At 38.8% G+C, this 20,852-nt stretch overlaps 1 protein-coding gene across 2 annotated transcripts in view; it reads right to left on the reverse strand.

Annotated features, from left to right (window-relative positions):
- Positions 1-20,852, reverse strand: part of ZNF462 (zinc finger protein 462) — a 103,631-nt gene that overhangs the window by 23,747 nt on the left and 59,032 nt on the right. Inside the window, exons 4-9 of one of the 2 annotated variants that reach the window (XM_089682607.1) lie at positions 12,504-12,677; positions 7,328-7,632; positions 4,286-4,404; positions 4,005-4,181; positions 2,685-2,952; positions 716-852 (exon numbers count right to left, since the gene is read on the reverse strand). In XM_089682607.1, the coding sequence (XP_089538733.1) occupies positions 716-852; positions 2,685-2,952; positions 4,005-4,181; positions 4,286-4,404; positions 7,328-7,632; positions 12,504-12,677 (1,180 nt within the window). The remainder of the gene's footprint in view (positions 1-715; positions 853-2,684; positions 2,953-4,004; positions 4,182-4,285; positions 4,405-7,327; positions 7,633-12,503; positions 12,678-20,852) is intronic. The other variant, XM_089682609.1, reaches the window with a different exon arrangement.

Here is a 20,852-nt window from a genome sequence, read left to right on the forward strand (position 1 = left end):
CACAAAGCATGCACTATATTCACAGTTGAACAATCAGCACCCATCTCTGTGTGTGACAAATTGCTTCTGATGGTAGAAAGCCTCTGGTTTCTATATAAAAACTCTACATGGATAAATACCAGCCATCACAACTGAATCAGAAATATTTCTTTTAAAGACCAGGCTGTGTATGGCCACCATTACAGAGTACAAGTTAATATGTACTTTCTTTGTAACTTTTTTATCTGTGTAATATAATTCTTCTTGAATATGCAATTACAAAATACTTCATCATGTCATTGATTTATGCCTGTCATTGAAATAAAATGGAAATTAAGCAGCCTGCTTAAATGGGCCTTTGCTTGCCTTTATCCGGCCCTTGGGGCAATTTTCCTCCCACTGATACAAGAGACTATTTCTTCCACTGACAGCAACAATGGAGCATAATTCCTCCCACTGACACCAATGATGGGGCACTATTCCTCCCACTGACACCAATGATGGGGCACTATTCCTCCCACTGACACCAACAACAGGACGCTATTCTTCTCCCCAATACAAAAGATGTGTTCTTTACTCCAAATGACAGCTGGGCCTCCCTAAAGTCCGAAGTCCCTTTGTTTAGAAAGTTTGGAGACACCTGTTAAAGAATGTTTGAATGCATCCTGGTTTTTAGATTTTCCAACGCAGTTTACAATATGAAACAAATGCGACCACACTATAACAAAGCCTTTACCTCTATGCAGGACAATATGATCTATCATATTGTGTTTATATTTGGTATGATACAGGCAGAGAGGACATCGGAGATCTTTGGGCCCCTCCTGGGGAACAGATGAATGGCCTGCTTCTACATGCATGGTAAAAGCAGATCTGTTGAAGAAAAATAAAGCTGAAATTAAGATATGTAACCAATAATCCCTCATTACTGTTGTCCGTTATACAACAAAGAAGATTATCTGAATGTTTTTGTTGATTGCCTGTCATCTGAGAATGACAGGCTCCATAGCTTTTGCATGTAGTTTCACACAGATACAGTCAAGTCCATAAATATTGGGACATCGACACAATTCTAACATTTTTGGCTCTATACACCACCACAATGAATTTGAAATGAAACTAACGGGTTTGTTTTGTTTTTTTAGCCTAATGATGGCTTGCTTCACTGATAGTGACAGCTCTTTGGATCTCATCTTGAGAGTTGACAGCAACAGATTCCAAATGCAAATAGCACACTTGAAATGAACTCTGGACCTTTTATCTGCTCATTGTAATTGGGATAATGAGGGAATAACACATACCTGGCCATGGAACAGCTGAGAAGCCAATTGTCCCATTACTTTTGGTCCCTTAACAAGTGGGAGGCACATATGCAAACTGTTGTAATTCCTACACCGTTCACCTGATTTGGATGTAAATACCCTCAAATTAAAGCTGACAGTCTGCAGTTAAAGCACATCTTGTTCGTTTCATTTCAAATCCATTGTGGTGGTGTATAGAGCCAAAAATGTTAGAATTGTGTCCATGTCCCAATATTTATGGACCTGACTGTAGATTACCTGTGGTAAGGGACAGATTTCTATCCCTGGACGTACGCACGCGCACACACAGACATACGTACACACACGTCCAGGGATAGATATCAGGTCTAAACCAAAGGAAACTGCTTGATGTGTGAATACATGTGAAGATCGGCAGACAACTGTGGCTCCTCTCAGCTGTCTGTCATTGCTTTGTACAGGCTTAGTGGCCACAGCTGTTTGCCACGGCCTGTCAGCCCAGTCACAGCCTTGACACTGTCCTTGCCTTTTCATCAATGTGAAGGAGGCTTACATTTTTGAGAGTGAGACACAGTTAAAATACCACTTTACAGCAAATCAAATAATTAGGGGCAACAGCCTATACTAGTTACTTTTTGTAGCTATTAGAAACACAAGAGTATTTCAACATTCAGAACAGTTCCTGACCCTGACACTTATTATCTGACATCTTGCCAAAGATATTTACACACACCTATGAAAGAGGAAGTTGATCAATCTACATCTGTTTTTGGACTGTGTAAGAAAATACAGGAGGAAACCCATGAAAACACAGGAAGACTTACAAACTCCATGCACATAATATTTCATATCACATATGTATTCATTCATAAAACTGAACCTAGGCAATCTTACAGAGTCTTACTCCAGTAGAAATTCATTCGAAAATGATCGTTCTTTTGAACTTCCAATTGTTATTGGCATTAAATCAGTAGTGGTGAGAAAAGGAACAGAATACAAACATTTTCCTCAAATGAATACATTTCTAATTGTGAATGTGGTTTTTATTTGGGAAGAATTGTACATATTCTACAAAAAAACAGTTTAATACATCTGGGATTCAAACAGAGGGTCTGGATGAAATTTGAAGGCCTTTTAATGAAATTAGTTTACGGTACTTAAGAAAGGCAAGAAACAATGTTCTGATGCACAATTTTACCATTCATTTTTCTAACTCAATTGCTCTGAGCTGGAATTGAGAATCTAGCTAATGATTTGGTTGATCTAAAGATAACATTTTCTCTCAGAACCCACTTATCTTTGGTAAAAAGCATCAAAAGAGACATGCCCCATACACCCAGGTTTCTTCCCACAGTCACACTTTCTCCATAGTTATGTTCACAATTCTGATGGAATGTTAAGTGAAACACTGTAGGTTATTCTTACTTATAGCATGTATAAAAGTTGCAGTCTTTGCACTTGAAGAGTTTCTTTCCTCCATGTTTGTCTCTGTAGTGACGACGAATGCTTTGAATGTACCCAGAGGAAAAATCACAAAATTCACACTTGAGGATAAAATCTTCTTTATGTTCTAGTGCCATTTTAACCACAGGTAGAGGTCCAGGACTATTATTGCTGTTATTTCTGGCTAAAGCAGCTGACTGATAATGATTGAGCTGCTGCTGGACATCTGGTGGTTCAAAATACATGGCTTCTATAAAAGAAAAAATACAGTTACATTTAGAGAAAGACAGTCCAATCTGCTGTAGTCAAAATTTCAGGTTCTGACAAACACAAAGAAGGAGCTTCCAGTCAGACAGACTCTAGCTCAAGAGGTTCAAGTTATGTAACCTGTCACTAGGTAACAAGGTAATAAGCAAGTAGCTGTGTGTGTATACATTTAGAGCTGGACTCAGGGATAACCTCCAGGCAGGGGCGGACTGACAACTCTTGGGGCCCCCAGGGAATAGGGGATCATGGGGCCCGTGTCCTCACACACACTCAAACCACACCCAAAAAAACCTATGAATGGTACTAGGAGCTTCTCATGGGGCCCCCTACTGACCCAGGGCCCTCGGGCAGTGCCAGAGTTCCCAAATGGTCAGTCCGCCCCTGCCTCCAGGATAAGCAAATATTGTCTAAAAACAAATTGTATCTCATGATACAACATGCAAGGTACAAAGGACTTTAAATATGAAGTTGAACAGAAACATTTCAGTTTCATTTACCTAATTTTAGATTACCTTGGCTATCTATCCATCTAGAACAGTGGTCTCCAAACTGTGGCCCTGCTTGCCTTTATCTGGCCCTTGCGGCATTATTCCTGCCACTGACATCACCACTGGGGCACTATTCCTTCCACTGACACCAACAATAGGGCATAACTCCTTCCACTCACAACAAAAATGGAGCACTTTCCTCCCAGACACCAACTATTTCCCCCCTAATAACAATGATCGGATATTGTTTACTCTCACTGGGCAGAGTCTGGCCCCCCTGAAATCTAAAGGGCAGTAAACTGGCTCTTTCTTTGGAACGTCTGGAGACCTCTGATCTATGATATAAAAAGTGGGGGTATGTGCAGGAGAGGTAGAACAAAAAAGGTAAAAGACGGTTTCCATAGATTGTACAGAAAACAATTGCTTTCATGTGTTGATACATGTGGGGTGTCTAGATGTTCAGCAATTTATTAAAGGCAAAAAAGTTTCAAAATGTTTTAGTATCAACAGAAAATATAGTAATGATTCTATAGAAGTGTCTTCTTACCCTCTGGACCTTCCTTCCCAATTCGTGAACTTTGTTTGGCACGTGGGCTACTTGGAACCATAGTCCGAAGCTTTGGTAGTGTAAGCGTTTTCCCATGGGCCTTTATACAGTGATCTTTCAACTGACTGATTGTCATTTTTGATACTGAACAAAATGAGCACTTGTAGGCATGTTCACCTGAAAATGTTACACAAGAAAATTAATAAAGTGCCAATATTTATGTAAATCAGTTTATAACAAAACTATCTGAACACCACACCAACTTCATTCCAAAATCTCACCTCCGTGTGCTTTTGCAATATGTGTTTTTAGACGGCTATTTGAAGAAGATTTGAATGGGCAGTGTTTACATCTAAATGGCTTGTAATGTCCATGGTGTTCTTGGAGGTGCCGATCCAAACTGGGGGAATAAAAGGGACATTTTAAAATAAATGCATTTTTTATCTATCACTGATTATATGTATGAATTTCGGAAGCACTTCACTTCTTGCTTCTGACAAAGCAGGTCCAACCTAAGCAATGCATTTAATAATTCATTTTTTCTTACTAATACAGATAGACAGAAAGACAGAATTTTGATTTTTTTTTTTGCGGATTAGCACGGTTTACATTTACATGCACTACTTTATAAGCTCTACAGTTAGATAAATAACAGATTTGCTCATATTTATTTGATTGAATAAGATGTATCTATGTATGCAATGAATTTGTTAATTCATGCACTGGGCATTTGATAATCTTTTTTCAGTACAATCCAATAATTTACCGAAATGGGAAAAATTTTACTCCTTATTTCCATGGGGGCCTTCATACATTTTGAGGGGTGTGTTACTAGCCAAATTTTTAGAATGATATATATTCATATAATATATTGTATAGTATGAATCTTTGAATAAAGTCATGATTATGTTTAAATCTACAAATGATCAGAATTGGCAATTTTCCTATAAGGGGAGTTTAATAAAATGTACAACATATCATCATGTTCTGACATTGGTTTCTTTAGGTTCTGTTTCTTTTCTGTAAAATCAGACATATTTTAGTTTGTTTTCCTGAATGGTTGGTACATTGGTTTGGACAAATATTTAAATATCAATTTGCATTGTAGCAAAAGGCATCTAGTTATTAGGATCACCTCACACATTAAAACTGTTCAAAATAACTGCTTTGAGTAATTACATTTTTCACAAGAACAATTCAGATCCATTTGGTCTAATTCATGTTGTCATGTCTCTAAGAGAAATACATGATTGCCTCCAGAAAGATCCCTGCTATCTGCATATGTTCCTGAACATTTCTTCAAGGGTCAAGGAGAGGACAACCAAAGATTATCCAGAGACATACTTATGCATTTAAATAAGTGAACTCATTGCAGAGGTGCCCGGTTTAAATGTCCTCCAAACAATATCAATATACCTCATTGGTTGGTATTTCATGATGCATTGGTCCTTTGTGCATTGCTCATTTTCATCTTTTAATTAAGTCAACATGTGATTTCATAGTTAAGGTCTCCACACATTTCCTGTTCAACTGGTAAATAAGATTGTTTTAAACCAAATATGCCCCTAATTCTAGCATTTATGGTCATATACTAAATAGCTGTAACTAAAGATGTGAACATCACACAAGACTGAATGAGACATACTGTAAGCACTTAAAGTGTTAATAAACCCACAGCAATAAAATCAGTCTGTATATGTAGTAAAGCATGCTTGTTATACTCACTGTAGAACCTAAGAGGTTAATCCTCCACATTGTATAAAAAGGTTGTTTGATCCTGTCTTTTCTGATCCTCCCCTTCTTCTACTGTCCCCAATTCATCTGTTGATAGTACAGAGCTCTAGGAGTCACTCTGCACATGCTCAGTTTGGTGTGTATTGTTAGGTTTTTTGTTTTCTTTTGGAGAGTGCATGTGATCAGCACAAGGCCAATCAGCATTTTCCAGACAGAGGGTCAGTGGTTAGGCAGCCTCATAGGACAGTCAGAGCAGAATGAAAACTCCTCCTACAAGCTTTAACCTGTGCCCAGCTGGACACTGATAGAAGTCACAAGACTGCTATATGCTGCTGATTTATCAGTTTATATTTACTAAAATAATTGCATTTTCATTTTCTGTGTACTGTGGGAGACCAGATATAGTGAATGCAGGGTCATGGGTTTAGTAACACTTTAAATACATGCTTTTTAGTTGACTGCTGTAATTCTGAGTACCAAAGCAATGCACTGGTCGAATATGGCAAACAACAAGGAAAGCCATCTTTTCTAGGTTAACCGCTTAAAGACTTGGTTCCACTTACAATTATGGGAGGCTGATGGTGTATGGCAAATGTAAATTGGTCTTCTAAATGCACTCCATGGCATGCAAATACCTAAGAACACGTTGCTCCATGTTTGTTTTTTCTCTATGCTCAACAAAGTGTTATTGGACATATTCCCAAACAAATAAAATGTTTTCCTGGAGAACTACAAATGGATGATCTATTGACCTATGGTAAGCTCTCTTCACAGCTTTTCAGAAGGTGGACCTTTGTTTTTCTTTACATGTAGCACTTAAAGTTTTTTTTTCATTTTGGATAGAGTAAGGGAGAATTATAATCCCTGTCAAATGTTTTTTTCACCATCTGTGTCCCATTGCAGAGTTTTCCCTTGGGGACTTCCAGTTCACCAGAACTAGTGTCCCCATTGGAAGATTTCTCCTCTATTACTTCTCTAGGGACAACCCAAAATTTGGAATTTTTTACTTTCACTTTCAAAAACAATGGTAAACAGGACAAATAGAGGGAGGGAATCTCCGTAAAAGGGGGAAATACAGCAATAAAAACTGACAGGTGTTTCAATCCATCTTACTCCAAAACTAAAAAACAAAAAAAGTTTTGCTTTTAGTAATACTTGCTTATATTATATCTGGGTACTTTGCAGAACTGTTAACAACTTGTTCATGGATTGTCTACTGTAATATGCAGACTGGGCGCATACTGGAACACACAAACTGAACTGTACTAATACTTTTGCTATTAGAAAAATAAGGCATTGATGTACTGTGATTTGTTATATTGTAAAGCGCTGAGCAAACTGTTGGCGCTATATAAATCCTGTATAATAATAATTTGTAGATAGAGAACAAATACACACATGAAAGGAAAATGTACCTAGAAAATTGGCTTATATTTTACATGCCATTTTGGCTGCTTTTTCTGAGATTTAAAAACATTTTGCTCAAGACAATGACAGAGATGAGCATATTAATATGTGCATAAATAAACAAAACACACCCATAAATCAAATGGAAAAGGTTTTTTTTTTTTTGTGTTAAGAATGCTTACTTGTGCCTGAAGGCAGAGACAAAGGAGCAGAACTGGCAGCTGTATTTGTCTTCTCGAGTAAACATGGCTAGTGCCAAGTGACTTCTCTCATGGGAACGCAAGCCTTGCATTGACATTAGAACACGGTCACACTGCTTACAGGGGTAGCCACCAACCCTACATCGCTTTGGTAACTTTGGTTCTTTTTTTACTTCTATGGAAGCTTCTTCTGCCACTGGTTTCGATTCTTCGGGTTCTTGTTCAACTTTTTCAACTTCTGTGTTACTCATCTCCACTTCTACCTCCACTTCTACCTCTACATCATCCTTACATAGAAGGAAGCAAAAAAAATAAGGTTTAGTTAAGGAACTTCTGATTTTAAAAACCAATGTTTCCCTAGAATCAGGTGCATGGTACATGGGATGAACTCAGATAAGGGAAATGTTTTCTTGAAAACATGTACTTTCCTACATGGCTTTATGGCTCTTGACAAAACGTCAACATGGCAAGTGTAAAAGAAAAACAAAATGCTTGTAGCCATCTGCTTGGCCACCACAGCACTGAAGCAGTATTTATATCATCCGGCACACCAACAGGTGTAATTGATATCCAAACCCAAGAACAAAAATGTAATATATTGCAGTTTACCAGTCCTCTGACATGGTAGATGCATTAGTTTTCTTTTTACCTTTATTTTTTTTTTATCTGCTGATCTTGCCAATAACACACTTGCTCTTCTAGGAAGACAATGATCACTACACTGCATTCACAGAGGAGCAGCATTGTCAGTCTAGGCCTGTGACTTGAACTACAACTTTTCCCCCTTTCATCATCTCCATAATAGAGGGGGGTAGGTTTTCTGTAGTTCCCAGAAGAGAACTGGGAAGGCTGATATTATTGTTTGAAATTTTAGCTAAGCGCACAGGAAGCTAGAAACTTTTTTGGCAAGTACATAATCACTTCATGGGAGCTGAACTGAAAGCACAATGTTACCCTTTTCTGTAAACTACTAAATCTCCCAACTCCTATGAAATGAAGATGAAAAGAGGAAGATATGTTTGAAGTCCAGCCTGGGTGACACTCAGAAAGAGTAAGCGTAGTCACGCTAGAGCAGCAAGTGTCTTATGCAGTGTTACCAGGTGAAAATTAAGAGGAAAATGCTTAAAAAGAAAAACAAATGCAGCCACTTCATTTAAAGGCAAGCTGTAATATGTTATATTTTTGTTTCTAGGTTTAAATACACAGATTCAAGAAGGATAGTGTTGTCTCTCTGCTTGCTCATAGTTAACAACAGACAAGAGGAGCACAGGCCTTACTTTTTTTTCTCTCTTAGGTGTATGCACAGATCTTAAATAACAAGCTAAAAATGGAAAAGGATGTAAATACTGCATTGGGAGTAGGCTTTCTATATTATACAGGTACACATGTATACTATAGTTTGGAAGCATTTCAGCTCACTATTTTACCTTTTTATTTTTTAAAGCAGTGCCCCAAAACAAAACTAAACTAAACAAAAAATAATATATTGCAGCATACTAATCCTTAAATTGGGTGGCTGCATTAGTTTTTGTTCTTTATTTTCCCCTAGTGTTCCGGCCAGTAACACACTTCCTGACTTAGGGTGGCTCCAATCTGTGGAGAAACAACAGAGTGTTGGATGCTCCAGAAAATTTAGCTGGAGTTAACAAATTAAAGCTCCAGCTAACACTTCGTAAGCTATTACAGCAACAGTTTTATTCCTTTTTCGGATAAAGGTTTTACAGAAATAAAAGCTGACCACTGTAAGCACCCCTGTCAGTGTTAAATGGTTTGTTCAAACCCTCTAGCTGACAATTTTGCTGAACAGGTTGGCCTAATAAAGGAATTTGAAAAAAATAACACTTACTAACTGGATCATCAGGTGAAAATGAAAGAAAAAAAAAGCCTAAAAAAGGAAAACGAATGCAGCTGGCACATCTAAGAGTTGGTAAGTTGCAATATATTTACTTTTTGCTTTTAGGTTCAATACCGCTTTAACCTTAGTTATCTTTTATGTTAGTTCTAAAGGTGCACTTATCTTCTAAAATGATAAGCTGGACACTATATTTACAAATATTTAAATTAAAAGGAACATTAGCTGTAGCAGAATTTTTAAGTATACACCTATGGATACAAGCCTGCCTCAATTGATAAGTTTATACATTTAATTAAACCTAGAAAGCCTGTTTTGTTATGCCATGCAAATTTAGATATCATTTAAAGATGAACCTATTTACTTAAACACATGCAATAAAATAACTTAGGAACTGCTAAAAATAATAACAACTGCTATTTTGTGACAATTAAAGGCTAAGGAACAGCTGTTTCTAAACTGGATGGCCTGCACAGGTCCTTTGCTTACATGCAAAGACTCCCTATCTTGTCACCTGCACTGACCCCTAGTTGCCAGTTTGGATGCAGGGAGGCAGGCTCTATGTCCACGACAACAGATTCTACCTGAATTTAGCTGCAGACAGGGGTTGCATGAATCACAAGCTGCATAGCCTGAACATATAAACAGAGGACTGAAAACTGTACATGTTGGATGGTTCCAAAATAGTTTAGTCTGAAAGGTAAAGCATTACAATCTCCAAGTTGCTCTAAGTGCTTTAATTATTCCATGGACTTCATTTTGAAAATGGATATGGAAAGTCCTTTAAAACTAAGGTCACCTGAGGCATAAAATGGAATAAAATTACCTTTTAGTATTTTTCACTTAAAGTAAAAAAATGAAGTACTAGTCCAACACCTTTAAACAGGCTGGTTGATTGTAGTCCAACCATGCTACTATACAGTGCATACAGAAAGTATTCACAGCGCTTAACTTTTGGCACATTTTGTTATGTTACAGTCTTATTCCAAAATGGATTGGATTCATTTTTTTCCTCAACATTCTACAAACAATACACCATAATGACAATGTAAAAGAAGTTAGTTTTGAAATCTTTGCAATTTATTAAAAATAAAAAACAAAACAAAATAAAAACAGATGTACATAAGTATTCACAGCCTTTGCTCAATACTTTGTTGAAGCACATTTAGCACCAATAACAGCCTCAAGTAATTTTGAGTATGATGCTACAAGCTTGGCACACCTATTTTTGGACAATTTCTCCCATTTTTCTTTGCAGTACTTCTCAAGCTCCATCAGGTTGGATGGGGAGCGTCGGTGCACAGCCTATTTTCAGTTCTCTCCAGAGATGTTCAATCGGGTTCAAGTCTGGGCTCTGGCTTGGCCACTCCAGGACATTCACAGAGTTGGGCCGTAGCCACTCCTTTGTTATGTGAGCTGAGTGCTTAGGGTCATTGTCCTGTTGAAAGATGAACCATCGCCCCAGTCTAAGGTCCACAGCGCTCTGGAACAGGTTTTCATCAAGGATGTCTCTGTACATTGCTGCATTCATCTTTCCTTTGATCCTGACTAGTCTCCCAGTTCCTGCCGCTGAAAAACATTACCACAGCATGATGCTGCCACCAGCATGCTTCACTTTAGGGATGGTATTGGCCAGATGGTGAGCGGTGCCTGGTTTTCAGCAGACACGATGCTTGGCATTCAGGTCACAGTGTTCAAATCTTTATTTCATCAGATCAGAGGGTGTTGTTTCTCATGGTCTGAGAGTCCCTCATGTGACTTTTAGAAAGCTCCAGGCAGGCTGCCATTTGCCTTTTACTGAGGAGTGGCTTCCATCTGGCCACTCTATCATACAGGCCTGATTGGTGGAGTGCTGCAGAGATGGTTGTTCTTCTGGAAGGTTCTCCTCTCTCCACAGCGAAACGCTGGATCTCTTACAGAGTGACAATCGGATACTTGGTTACCTCCCTGGCTAAGGCCCTTCTCCCTCGATTGCTCATTTTGACCAGGAAGATTCCAGGTGGTTCCAAACTTCTTCTATTTATGGATGATGGAGGCCACTGTGCTCATTGGGACCTTCAATGCTACAGAAATATTTCTGTATCCTTCCCCAGATCTGTGCCTTGATACAATCTTGTCACAGAGGTCTAGGGACAATTCCTTGGACTTCATGGCTTGGTTTGTGCTCTGACATGCATTGTTAACTGTGGGACCTTATATAGACAGGTTTATGCCTTTCCTAATCATGTCCAATCAACTGAATTTCCCACAGGTGGGCTCCAATCAAGCTATGGAAACATCTCAAGGATGATCAGTGGGAACAGGATGCAACAGAGCTCAATTTTGAGTGTCATGGCAAAGGCTGGGAATACTTATGTACGTGTTTTTCTCATTTTTTATTTTTAATAAATTGCAAAGATTTCAAAACAAACTTCTTTCACATTGTCATTATGGGGTATTGTTTGTAGAATGTTGAGGAAAAAAATGAATTTAATTCATTTTGGAATAAGGCTGTAACATAAAATATGGCAAACGTTAAGCACTGTGAATGCTTTCTGGATGCACTGTATGGGCACCCAAAGGAATGCACAAGTTAGTGGGACACTCTAGATTTCTGAAATCTTTTTGTCAAAATCCTCATCACAGTGAAAGCTTATTTATTAGATGTATTGTTGCCTTGTCATTATCAGAGGAACATATTTTGGTTTAAGCGGAAAATACAATCGCTATTAGCAATTGCCGCAAAAATAATCATAGTTCTCTTAAAGAAAATATATTTGACACATCAAAGCACAGCATACAAATTACCTTCCACTGATCCACCTTTATTTACAGGCAGCTGGAGCTGAAGAAGGACAGATAACTGAACTGCAATTGCAAAATACATAGACTAGAAGGACCAGGAATGTTCAAAGAAGTGATATTACCAAGTCAGGCTTCCTTCAACAGCCGTAAGAACCACAGAATGAACTTTACCTTTCATATCTTTATATTTACGACTTACTGCAGTTTAATAAACAAACCACCACCAGTGCATGTATTGCATATCTCTATTAATAACGGAATGGGTAGAAATGACAGAGTAGTTGACTAGGTAAATGCACCAGCATTCCTATTCAGTATCTGCAATATTCGTACTGCCGGGTGGTCTGAGGACCAGTTTTAGAAGCTCCATATAAACTATAGTCAACTTACTGATAGGTATTCAACTGCACAGATGCTGGCATTGTAGGATGTCATAGCAGTATGTGGTTTCCAAAAATGTCTAAGCTATAAAAAAAAAAAAAAATGCTCCAGCATGTTGTTGCCAGGAGCCACAGTTTGTACCTTTAATTCGGGTGGAAGTGAGGGAGCATTTCCATACTGGATATGTTTGCGGAGATGATTACAGATGGCTCGAAGAGTGGGATGGACTTCCACGCAGAATTTACATTTGTAGCCCACAACTACCTTTTCCTTTAATCTCTTTTTCACTGTCTCTTGACCACTTCCTGTCTGTAACTATAGCCAGAAAAATGCACAATTATCACAGCCAAATAAAAGGGAACATTGTTCACAAGTAGTAACAGGTGACTCAGGTCTACTCAATAGATCATCTAGAGAAATGGGCACTTTAGACTAGACTATCATTTACAGACATAATATTACTCTAAAAAATTACAATGTATTGCAAGAAAGGAATGCATTTTATAAAATAATTAAACAAACAAAAAGCATCTTCAAGTTCTCTTTTAAATTGGTCAAATACAAATGTAATATTTTAAAATGTACAATTAAGCTGTTTCAGTATTTCTTACAGAGCTCAAATTATCAAATTATGAATATAATATGCCAGAAAATTACATAACACTGTGATAGTAAGAATGCATAATGCTGGCCCTTTTAAATAACCATTATTTAGCAATTTATAATTATTTCCTAAAATTCTATCTTGAGGACTAATTTTAACCTAGCACTACCAGTTAACAATCAGTACTTAAAAAAAAATACTTATGAACTAGATTTTTTATGCTTAAAGTAGAACTACAGGCAACCTTTTTTTTTTTTTAAGTTTGGATAGAGCAGTGGTCGGCAAGCCGTGGCTCGCGAGCCACATGCGGCTCTTTACACGCTTTAATGCGGCTCTTGTGTGCGGGGCGCCCGCTCCCCTCCCTCCTCTCGGGCGGCAGGGACTCTGCAGCGTGATCCAAAAAAAAAAACAGCCAGGGCAGCGTGCTCAAATGCAATGATTGGCCAGTTTCGCTGCCACTCACATCCTGATAGCCAGTGATTGGCTGTCAGGATGTGTGTAGGCGGGGCAGCGTGACGAACGTGAGAGGAGCTAGGCTCCTCTCACAGTCCGCCCTGAAGACCGGAACGGCGCGGGAACACGGCGAGAGGAACGCGCGGAGCAAAGGTAAGTGAATTGACACAGGGGGGACTTGGCTTACTACTTGCTACTTACTTACTACTACTATATGAGGGATGAATTAATATGGGGGATGAATTACTATGGGGGATGAATTACTATGGGGGATGAATTACTATAGGGGGGATGAATTACTATATGGGGGGATGAATTACTATATGGGGGATGAATTACTATAAAAACTTATTGAAACTAAAAACAGTGTACCATCCTATGTATTTTCAGTTTTAAAAATGTGGCTCTCAAAATAAATTTCAATCGTGGTTTTGGCGAGATTTGGCTCAGTTGAAAAAAAAGGTTGCCCACCACTGGGATAGAGTAAGGAAGGGTTATAACCCCCGTCAGTTTATTTTTTTTCTGTCTGTGCTCCCTTGGCAAGATTTACCTTCGCTTTCTGTCCCATAGCCAAAACAGAAAGTGCGAGAAAATCCTCACAAATTAAGGGAATTCCTTGGGGACCCCCAGCTCACCAGAACTAGTGTCCCCATTGGAAAATTTCCCATTACTTTTCTGGAGCTTACCCAAAACATGGGTTTTTCTTTACTTCTACTTTCAATAATGGTAAACAGGACACATAGAGAGGGTGGAATCTGAGGGGCACAGACCACAATATCAACCAAATAGGTGCTCTAATCCATCTCCACTATGTCTAAAACTACAAAAAAAAAAGTTTTGCCTTTAGTTATACTTTAAGGAGGTGTTAATAGAAACAGAAAGGAAAATCATAGTGGAGGGCTCTGTTCTTCAGGTTCACTGGATAACAACCAGACATTTTGTAGACCAGTTATTCAAACTGGTAACCCTGCCATTTATACACTGCTTTCTTTTTGCCATAAATACATCTTAAAAACCATTTTAGTCTGAAACTGTATTTCCATTACCAAAGTGACAAAATGTTAACTATGAGCACTTGCAATCCCCGAGTCAAACTTTTCCAAAGTTAATGCTTAAAGTATGGATGATAGATTAAGGTTAATCAAACCTCTCACACTTGTCTGCTATACATTCTCTATCAAAAGAAAGATATTATTAAAAGGGCTACAAACAAGGCAGCACAATGACTCAGTCACACAATGGGATGTATCAATCTGTATGAAGAACCACGGGGATGTAGGTCATAAAATCTAGATACTATATCATTTTGTTTTGATATGAAGAGGTATGTGAAAAAATGTTGGATGGAAAGGCTATTTGTAACTTATCTTCCCGTATAGGATGAGAAATTGGATACTTCTAATTTAAATATAATTTCAATAGAAAGTGAACAGTGTAGTGTCATGTTATCACACCAAAATAATCAATGATATGTAATGCTATTTAACAACTGGAAACTCTGTGAGGGACATTTATAAATATGTACGCCAAAAAAAATAGTGTTCATAAGTATTAAACTAATGAGGACCATTCTAATTAACAAAACAACTTTTACATATTGTTACTTTGGAATGCTGTGTGCACACAAGTTTTTTTCTAACTATACCCAATTAGACATACAGGTGAAACTCGAAAAATTAGAATATCGTGCAAAAGTTCATTTATTTCAGTAATGCAACTTAAAAAATGAAACTAATATATGAGATAGACTCATTACATGCAAAGCAAGATAGTTCAAGCCGGGATTTGTCATAATTGTGATGATTATGGCTTACAGCTCATGAAAACCCCAAATCCACAATCTCAGAAAATTAGAATATTGTGAAAAGGTGCAATATTCTCGTCTCAAAGTGTCCCACTTTAATCAGCTAATTAAGCCATAACACCTGCAAAGGGTTCCTGAGCCCTTAAAAGGTCTCTCAGTCTGGTTCAGTAGGAATCACAATCATGGGAAAGACTGCTACCCTGACAGTTGTGCAGAAAACCATCATTGACACCCTCCATAAGGAGGGAAAGCCTCAAAAGGTAATTGCAAAAGAAGTTGGATGTTCCCAAAGTGCTGTATCAAAGCACATTAATAGAAAGTTATGTGGAAGGGAAAAGTGTGGAAGAAAAAGGTGCACAAGCAGCAGGGATAACCGCAGCCTGGAGAGGATTGTCAGGAAAAGGACATTCAAAAGTGTTGGGGACTTTCACAAAGAGTGGACTGAGGCTGGAGTCAGTGCATCAAGAGTCACCACACACAGACGGATCCTGGACATAGGCTTCAAATGTCGTATTCCTCTTGTCAAGCCGCTCCTGAACAACAAACAACGTCAGAAGTGTCTTACCTGGGCTAAAGAAAAACAGACCTGGTCTGTTGCTCAGTGGTCCAAAGTCCTCTTTTCTGATGAGAGCAACTTTTGCATCTTTTTGTATTTGGAAACCAAGGACCCAGAGTATGGAGGAAGAATGGAGAGGCACACACTGCAAGATGCTTGAAGTCCAGTGTGAAGTTTCCACAGTCTGTATTGATTTGGGGAGCCAAGTCATCTGCTGGTGTTAATCCACTGTGCTTCATTAAGTCCAGGGTCAACGCAGCCGTCTACCAGGAGATTTTGGAACACTTCATGCTTCCTTCTGCAGACGAGCTTTATGGGGATGCTGACTTCATTTTCCAGCAGGACTTGGCATCTGCCCACACTGCCAAAAGCACCAAAACCTGGTTCAATGACCGTGGGATTACTGTGCTTGACTGGCCAGCAAACTCGCCTGACCTGAATCCCATAGAGAATCTATGGGGCATTGCCAAGAGAAAGATGAGAGACATGAGACCGAACAATGCAGAAGAGTTGAAGGTGTTATGGAAGATCCTGGTCTTCTATAACACCTCAGCAGTGCCACAGGCTGATAGCTTCCATGCCATGCCGCATTGAGGCAGTAATTGCTGCAAAAGGGGCCCAAACCAAGTACTGAGTACATATGCATGCTTATACTTTTCAGAAGTCCGATATTGTTCTATGTACAATTCTTGTTTTATTGATTGCATGTAATATTCTAATTTTCTGAGATTGTGGATTTGGGGTTTTCATGAGCTGTAAGCCATAATCATCACAATTATGACAAATCACGGCTTGAACTATCTTGCTTTGCATGTAATGAATCTCATATATTAGTTTCACCTTTTAAGTTGCATTACTGAAATGAATTAACTTTTGCACGATATTCTAATTTTTCGAGCTTCACCTGTACGTTAGAAAATGTAGGGCCCATTCAGACGGTTGGTACCTATCATAGTCAGTTCACAGCACTGTGCATATTGCAAAAAACTGTACATGTTGCAGTCTAAAGGCACAACAGTTAATTTAATAAAAGGGTACGAATCATGTATTCACAGATTTTTTTTTTTTTACATAATAATAAGGTATTTATTTGCTTATCCATGAACTATGGAAAGGAAAAAAAAATACCTGCAAATAAAAACACACTTCAACAGGCATTATAAATGTACACTGGTACTCTCTGATGTGTGATCAATCGATGCAATCAGTGCTAGTACACCACGTCTACTTATTGCAACTTACCCATAAACGTGCAGTAAAAGCAACTATCATTAAAGTTGAACTCCAGGCTCCACCTATCTAATCGTAAAAATGCACTCTCCCCCCTCCTAACACCTATTCTGACTAACTTATGTAAGAAAGTTCTGTATACTTACCTATTTTTACCTCTCCCCAGTCCAGTCACGTGATCTCACTCCCGTGTGTCTGCCAGCGTGGCTTCAGGGGAGAGGAGGGAGCGCCAACAATGGATGGGCCATAGTAAACCCATGAGTGATGCCACCTCTCTAGGCTTTACTAAACATTGTTGGAGCACTCTCAACTTCCCTCTGCAGCAAAGCTGGCTAACGCGGGGGAGATCATGTAAATGGACCACAACAGCTTGAAACGCGTTACATATGCAGATCTTTCTTACGCAGGTTAGTCAGAATAGGTGTAAGGAGGGAGGAGTGGGCATTTTTAACATTAGATAGGTGGAGCCTGGAATGTCACTTTAACCACTTGCTCTCCTGAGGATTTACCCTCTTCGTGACCAGGCCATTTTTCTGCGTTATGGCACTGTGTTACTTTAACTGACAATTGCGCGCTCATGCAACCCTGCACTCAAATGAAATTTACATCCTTTTTTTTCCCCACGAATTGAGCTTTCATTTGGTGATATTTGATCGCCTGGGCAGTTTTTATTTTTTGCGCTATAAGCAAAAAGACTGACAATTTTGAGAAAAAAAACACAATATTTTGTACTTTTTGCTATTAAACATGTCCAGGAAAAAATTGAAAAAAATCAAATTTCGTCATAAATTTGGCCAAAATGTATTCTGCGACATGTCTTTGCTAAAAAAAAAAATCCCAATACATGTAAATTAATTGGTTTATGTGAACGTTATAGCGTTTACAAATGGCGGTATATATAATGGGATTTTTTTTTTCTATTAGTAATGGTAGCGATCAGTGACTTAGTGGGACTGCGGCGGACATTCTGAAATTGGGGAGGAACTAACTTGGTGTCACTGACCTCTCCAGTGAAACCAGTACAGTGATCAGTGCTGAAAAGAAAAAAAAAAAAAAAGCACTGACACTGTACTAATGGCACTGGGCAGGAAGGGGTTAATCTGAGGGGCGATCAAAAGGTTAACTGTGTGCTGTGTGTTTTTTACTAGGGGGTGAGGGGTGTGTTCTTCACTGTAAGCACACTGATCGGGATGACTGTACTGTGCACAGTTATCCCGAGCAGTGTGCTTGAGCTGACAGGAAGGAAGATTGTTTGTAAACAAAACAATCTTCCTCCCAATCGGAGATGCTCGGTAATCACCGTCTGGGACCCAGTGATTGATATCTGTGGCACGGGTAGGGCTCGCGCACCCCCCTCCACCTGGAAATGCAAAATCATGTATATATACACGTGATTTTGCGCACACGTTCCGCCCTGTAGCAGTATATCTGCTATAGGGTGGTTGTTAAGCGGTTAATATAACAATTGTAATAATTAATTCCAATAACAGATCCCTGCTAAGAAGTAAATACCTACCTCTGCCAATGTCCACCTTGCTAACCTCTAAATTGTCTGCCTAAGTATTTGTAGAAATTGACACCGTTGCTGAGCTCAGTGGTCTCTCTTGCTGACACCTACAAGGCTACTGTGCCTTGTAATGATATGAAGATTGGCAGAGAAACTACTGAGTACTAGGGATGCACCGAAATTTCAGTGGCCGAAACTTTTCGGCCGAAATCATCCCTTTTGGCCGTCGGACGAAATTAAAAAAAGCACAGATACAGGTGGCGAAAAAAGCCCGCCCTTCACCACTGCCCGCTGTTGCTGCCGCCAACCCGCCGGCCGCTGTCGCCACCAGCCGCCACTCGGTAGTTAAGCCTTACCTGAGAAACAGTCGATCCCGCCGCTGGGCATAGAGATGAGTGAAGGAAAGATGGCCGCCACACATCTGTATGCCCTTGGAGGACTAAGTGATGTCACTTCCCATTCCAGCCAATTTTTTTTTTAAAACACTAGATCGATGCTTTTTTTTGATCCAATACTTTACATTGCAGAGGAGAGAAATGGGGTCTTATTGACCCTACATCTCTCCATAAAGAGGCCCTGTCGCTAATTATTGCTATCACAAGGGATGCATGCAATTCTTGTGATAAGAATAAAAGTGATTAATTTTTTTTTTAAAAGGAACAGTGCAAAAAAATAAATAAATAAATAATACAAAAAAAAAAGTTTAAAGTGCCCCTGTCCTCGCACATAGTGGTGAACGCATACATAGGCCATACCCACATATATAAAATGGTGTTCAAACCACACATGAAGTATCACCACAAACGTCAGAGCAAGAGCAATAATTCTCACATTAGACCTCCTCTGTAACTTTACACTGCTAACCTGTAGAAATTTTTAAAACATCACCCATGAAGATTTTTAAGTGCCGCAGTTTCACGCCATTCCACGGGCGTGCACAATTTTAAAGCGTGACATGTTTGGTATCTATTTGCTTGCCGTAACATCCTCTTTCATATTTTACAAAAAAATTGGGGTATATATTGTTTTTTTTAATCAAAGTGTATTTTTTTTCCAAAAAATATATATTCATTTTTAAAAACTGTGCATTTAGGTTTTCGTCCAAGTGCATTTTGAATTTTTGTTTTCGGCACCACAATTTTCATTTTGGTGCAGCACTACTGAGTACAGCAGTGAACACAGAAAATCACCACCCACAGAAGTATAGATTTCGGCAGATACTTCACTGGACTAAAGAAACATTCAATGATGTTTCCAGTGGGAGAGGTAAGCATATGTTTCTTCTTTCCAGGAAACATTGTTATCGATGTCATATTTAAAGCCGCTAAAATACCCAAATACTTGCAGCATGGTGTACCTTAACCACATATGCTGCACAAGTGCAGTGCAATCTCAATAAGCTTCAATCAGGCTTAATATAACTTAGCAAGTGTAACAAATATGAGTCGGCATTTATCTGAAAGAACATACTGTATTTTCCATAACAACTGATCAGATACTCCTTTTCATTAACCACTTCCAGTCTGGAGACTTTTACCCCCTTCCCGACCAGGGCAATTAAACTGTCCAAAAATTTTGAAAAAAGTGTTTTTCTTATAAAATTTTGCAAATAAATAATATTCCATCATAAATCTTGGCCAAAACGTATTCTGTTATCTTTTAAGTAAAAAAACAATAAGCCAAATTAGTTTATAACCAAAAATTATAATTTTTAAACATTTTTTTTTTACATACTGTCACCCTAGCAGTACAGTGGTGACACTGTACTACTTTTGGGGGGTGATGAAGATTTTTTTTTTTTTTTTTACACCGATTGCTTTTACACCCATATAGGATGTAAAAGCAATAATTTCTCTTTCTCTCTGTCTGCATTCTTGCCATACTGAGTGAGCTGTGATTGGTCACAGCTTGTCACATGGTACAAGGCTGTTGTGAATAGCCTTGTACCATGTGACCTCTGTGATCATTCACAAATTTCACATGTACTAAGCAATGATGTCAGAAGTGACATCTTGCTTACTACTTTGCATGTGATCACTGATTGGCCAATCAGTGATCACATGATCGGGACCTCGTACAGAGGTCCCGTCCGACGATCGGTGTTTCACTGTGTCCTGAGGGGAGCGTGCACAAGCAGGGTGAGGGGAGGCCGTTTATAAATGGCCACCCGACCCTGCAGTGCCACAGTCCGGCCGTTTATATACAACACCCGGTCGGGAAGTGGTTAATTCAATTCTGGTTAGAAAATTAAAATGTTTTTCCCAATTCAGAAACTGATAAATGAGGTTCCACTGTGTTAACTGGGTTTGTAATATTGTCAAGACTGTATTTTAAAC

Source organism: Staurois parvus, unplaced genomic scaffold, assembly GCF_062004578.1.
Source record: "Staurois parvus isolate SC_StPar_1 unplaced genomic scaffold, SC_StPar_1.0 ptg000292l, whole genome shotgun sequence".
NCBI lineage: Eukaryota > Metazoa > Chordata > Amphibia > Anura > Ranidae > Staurois > Staurois parvus.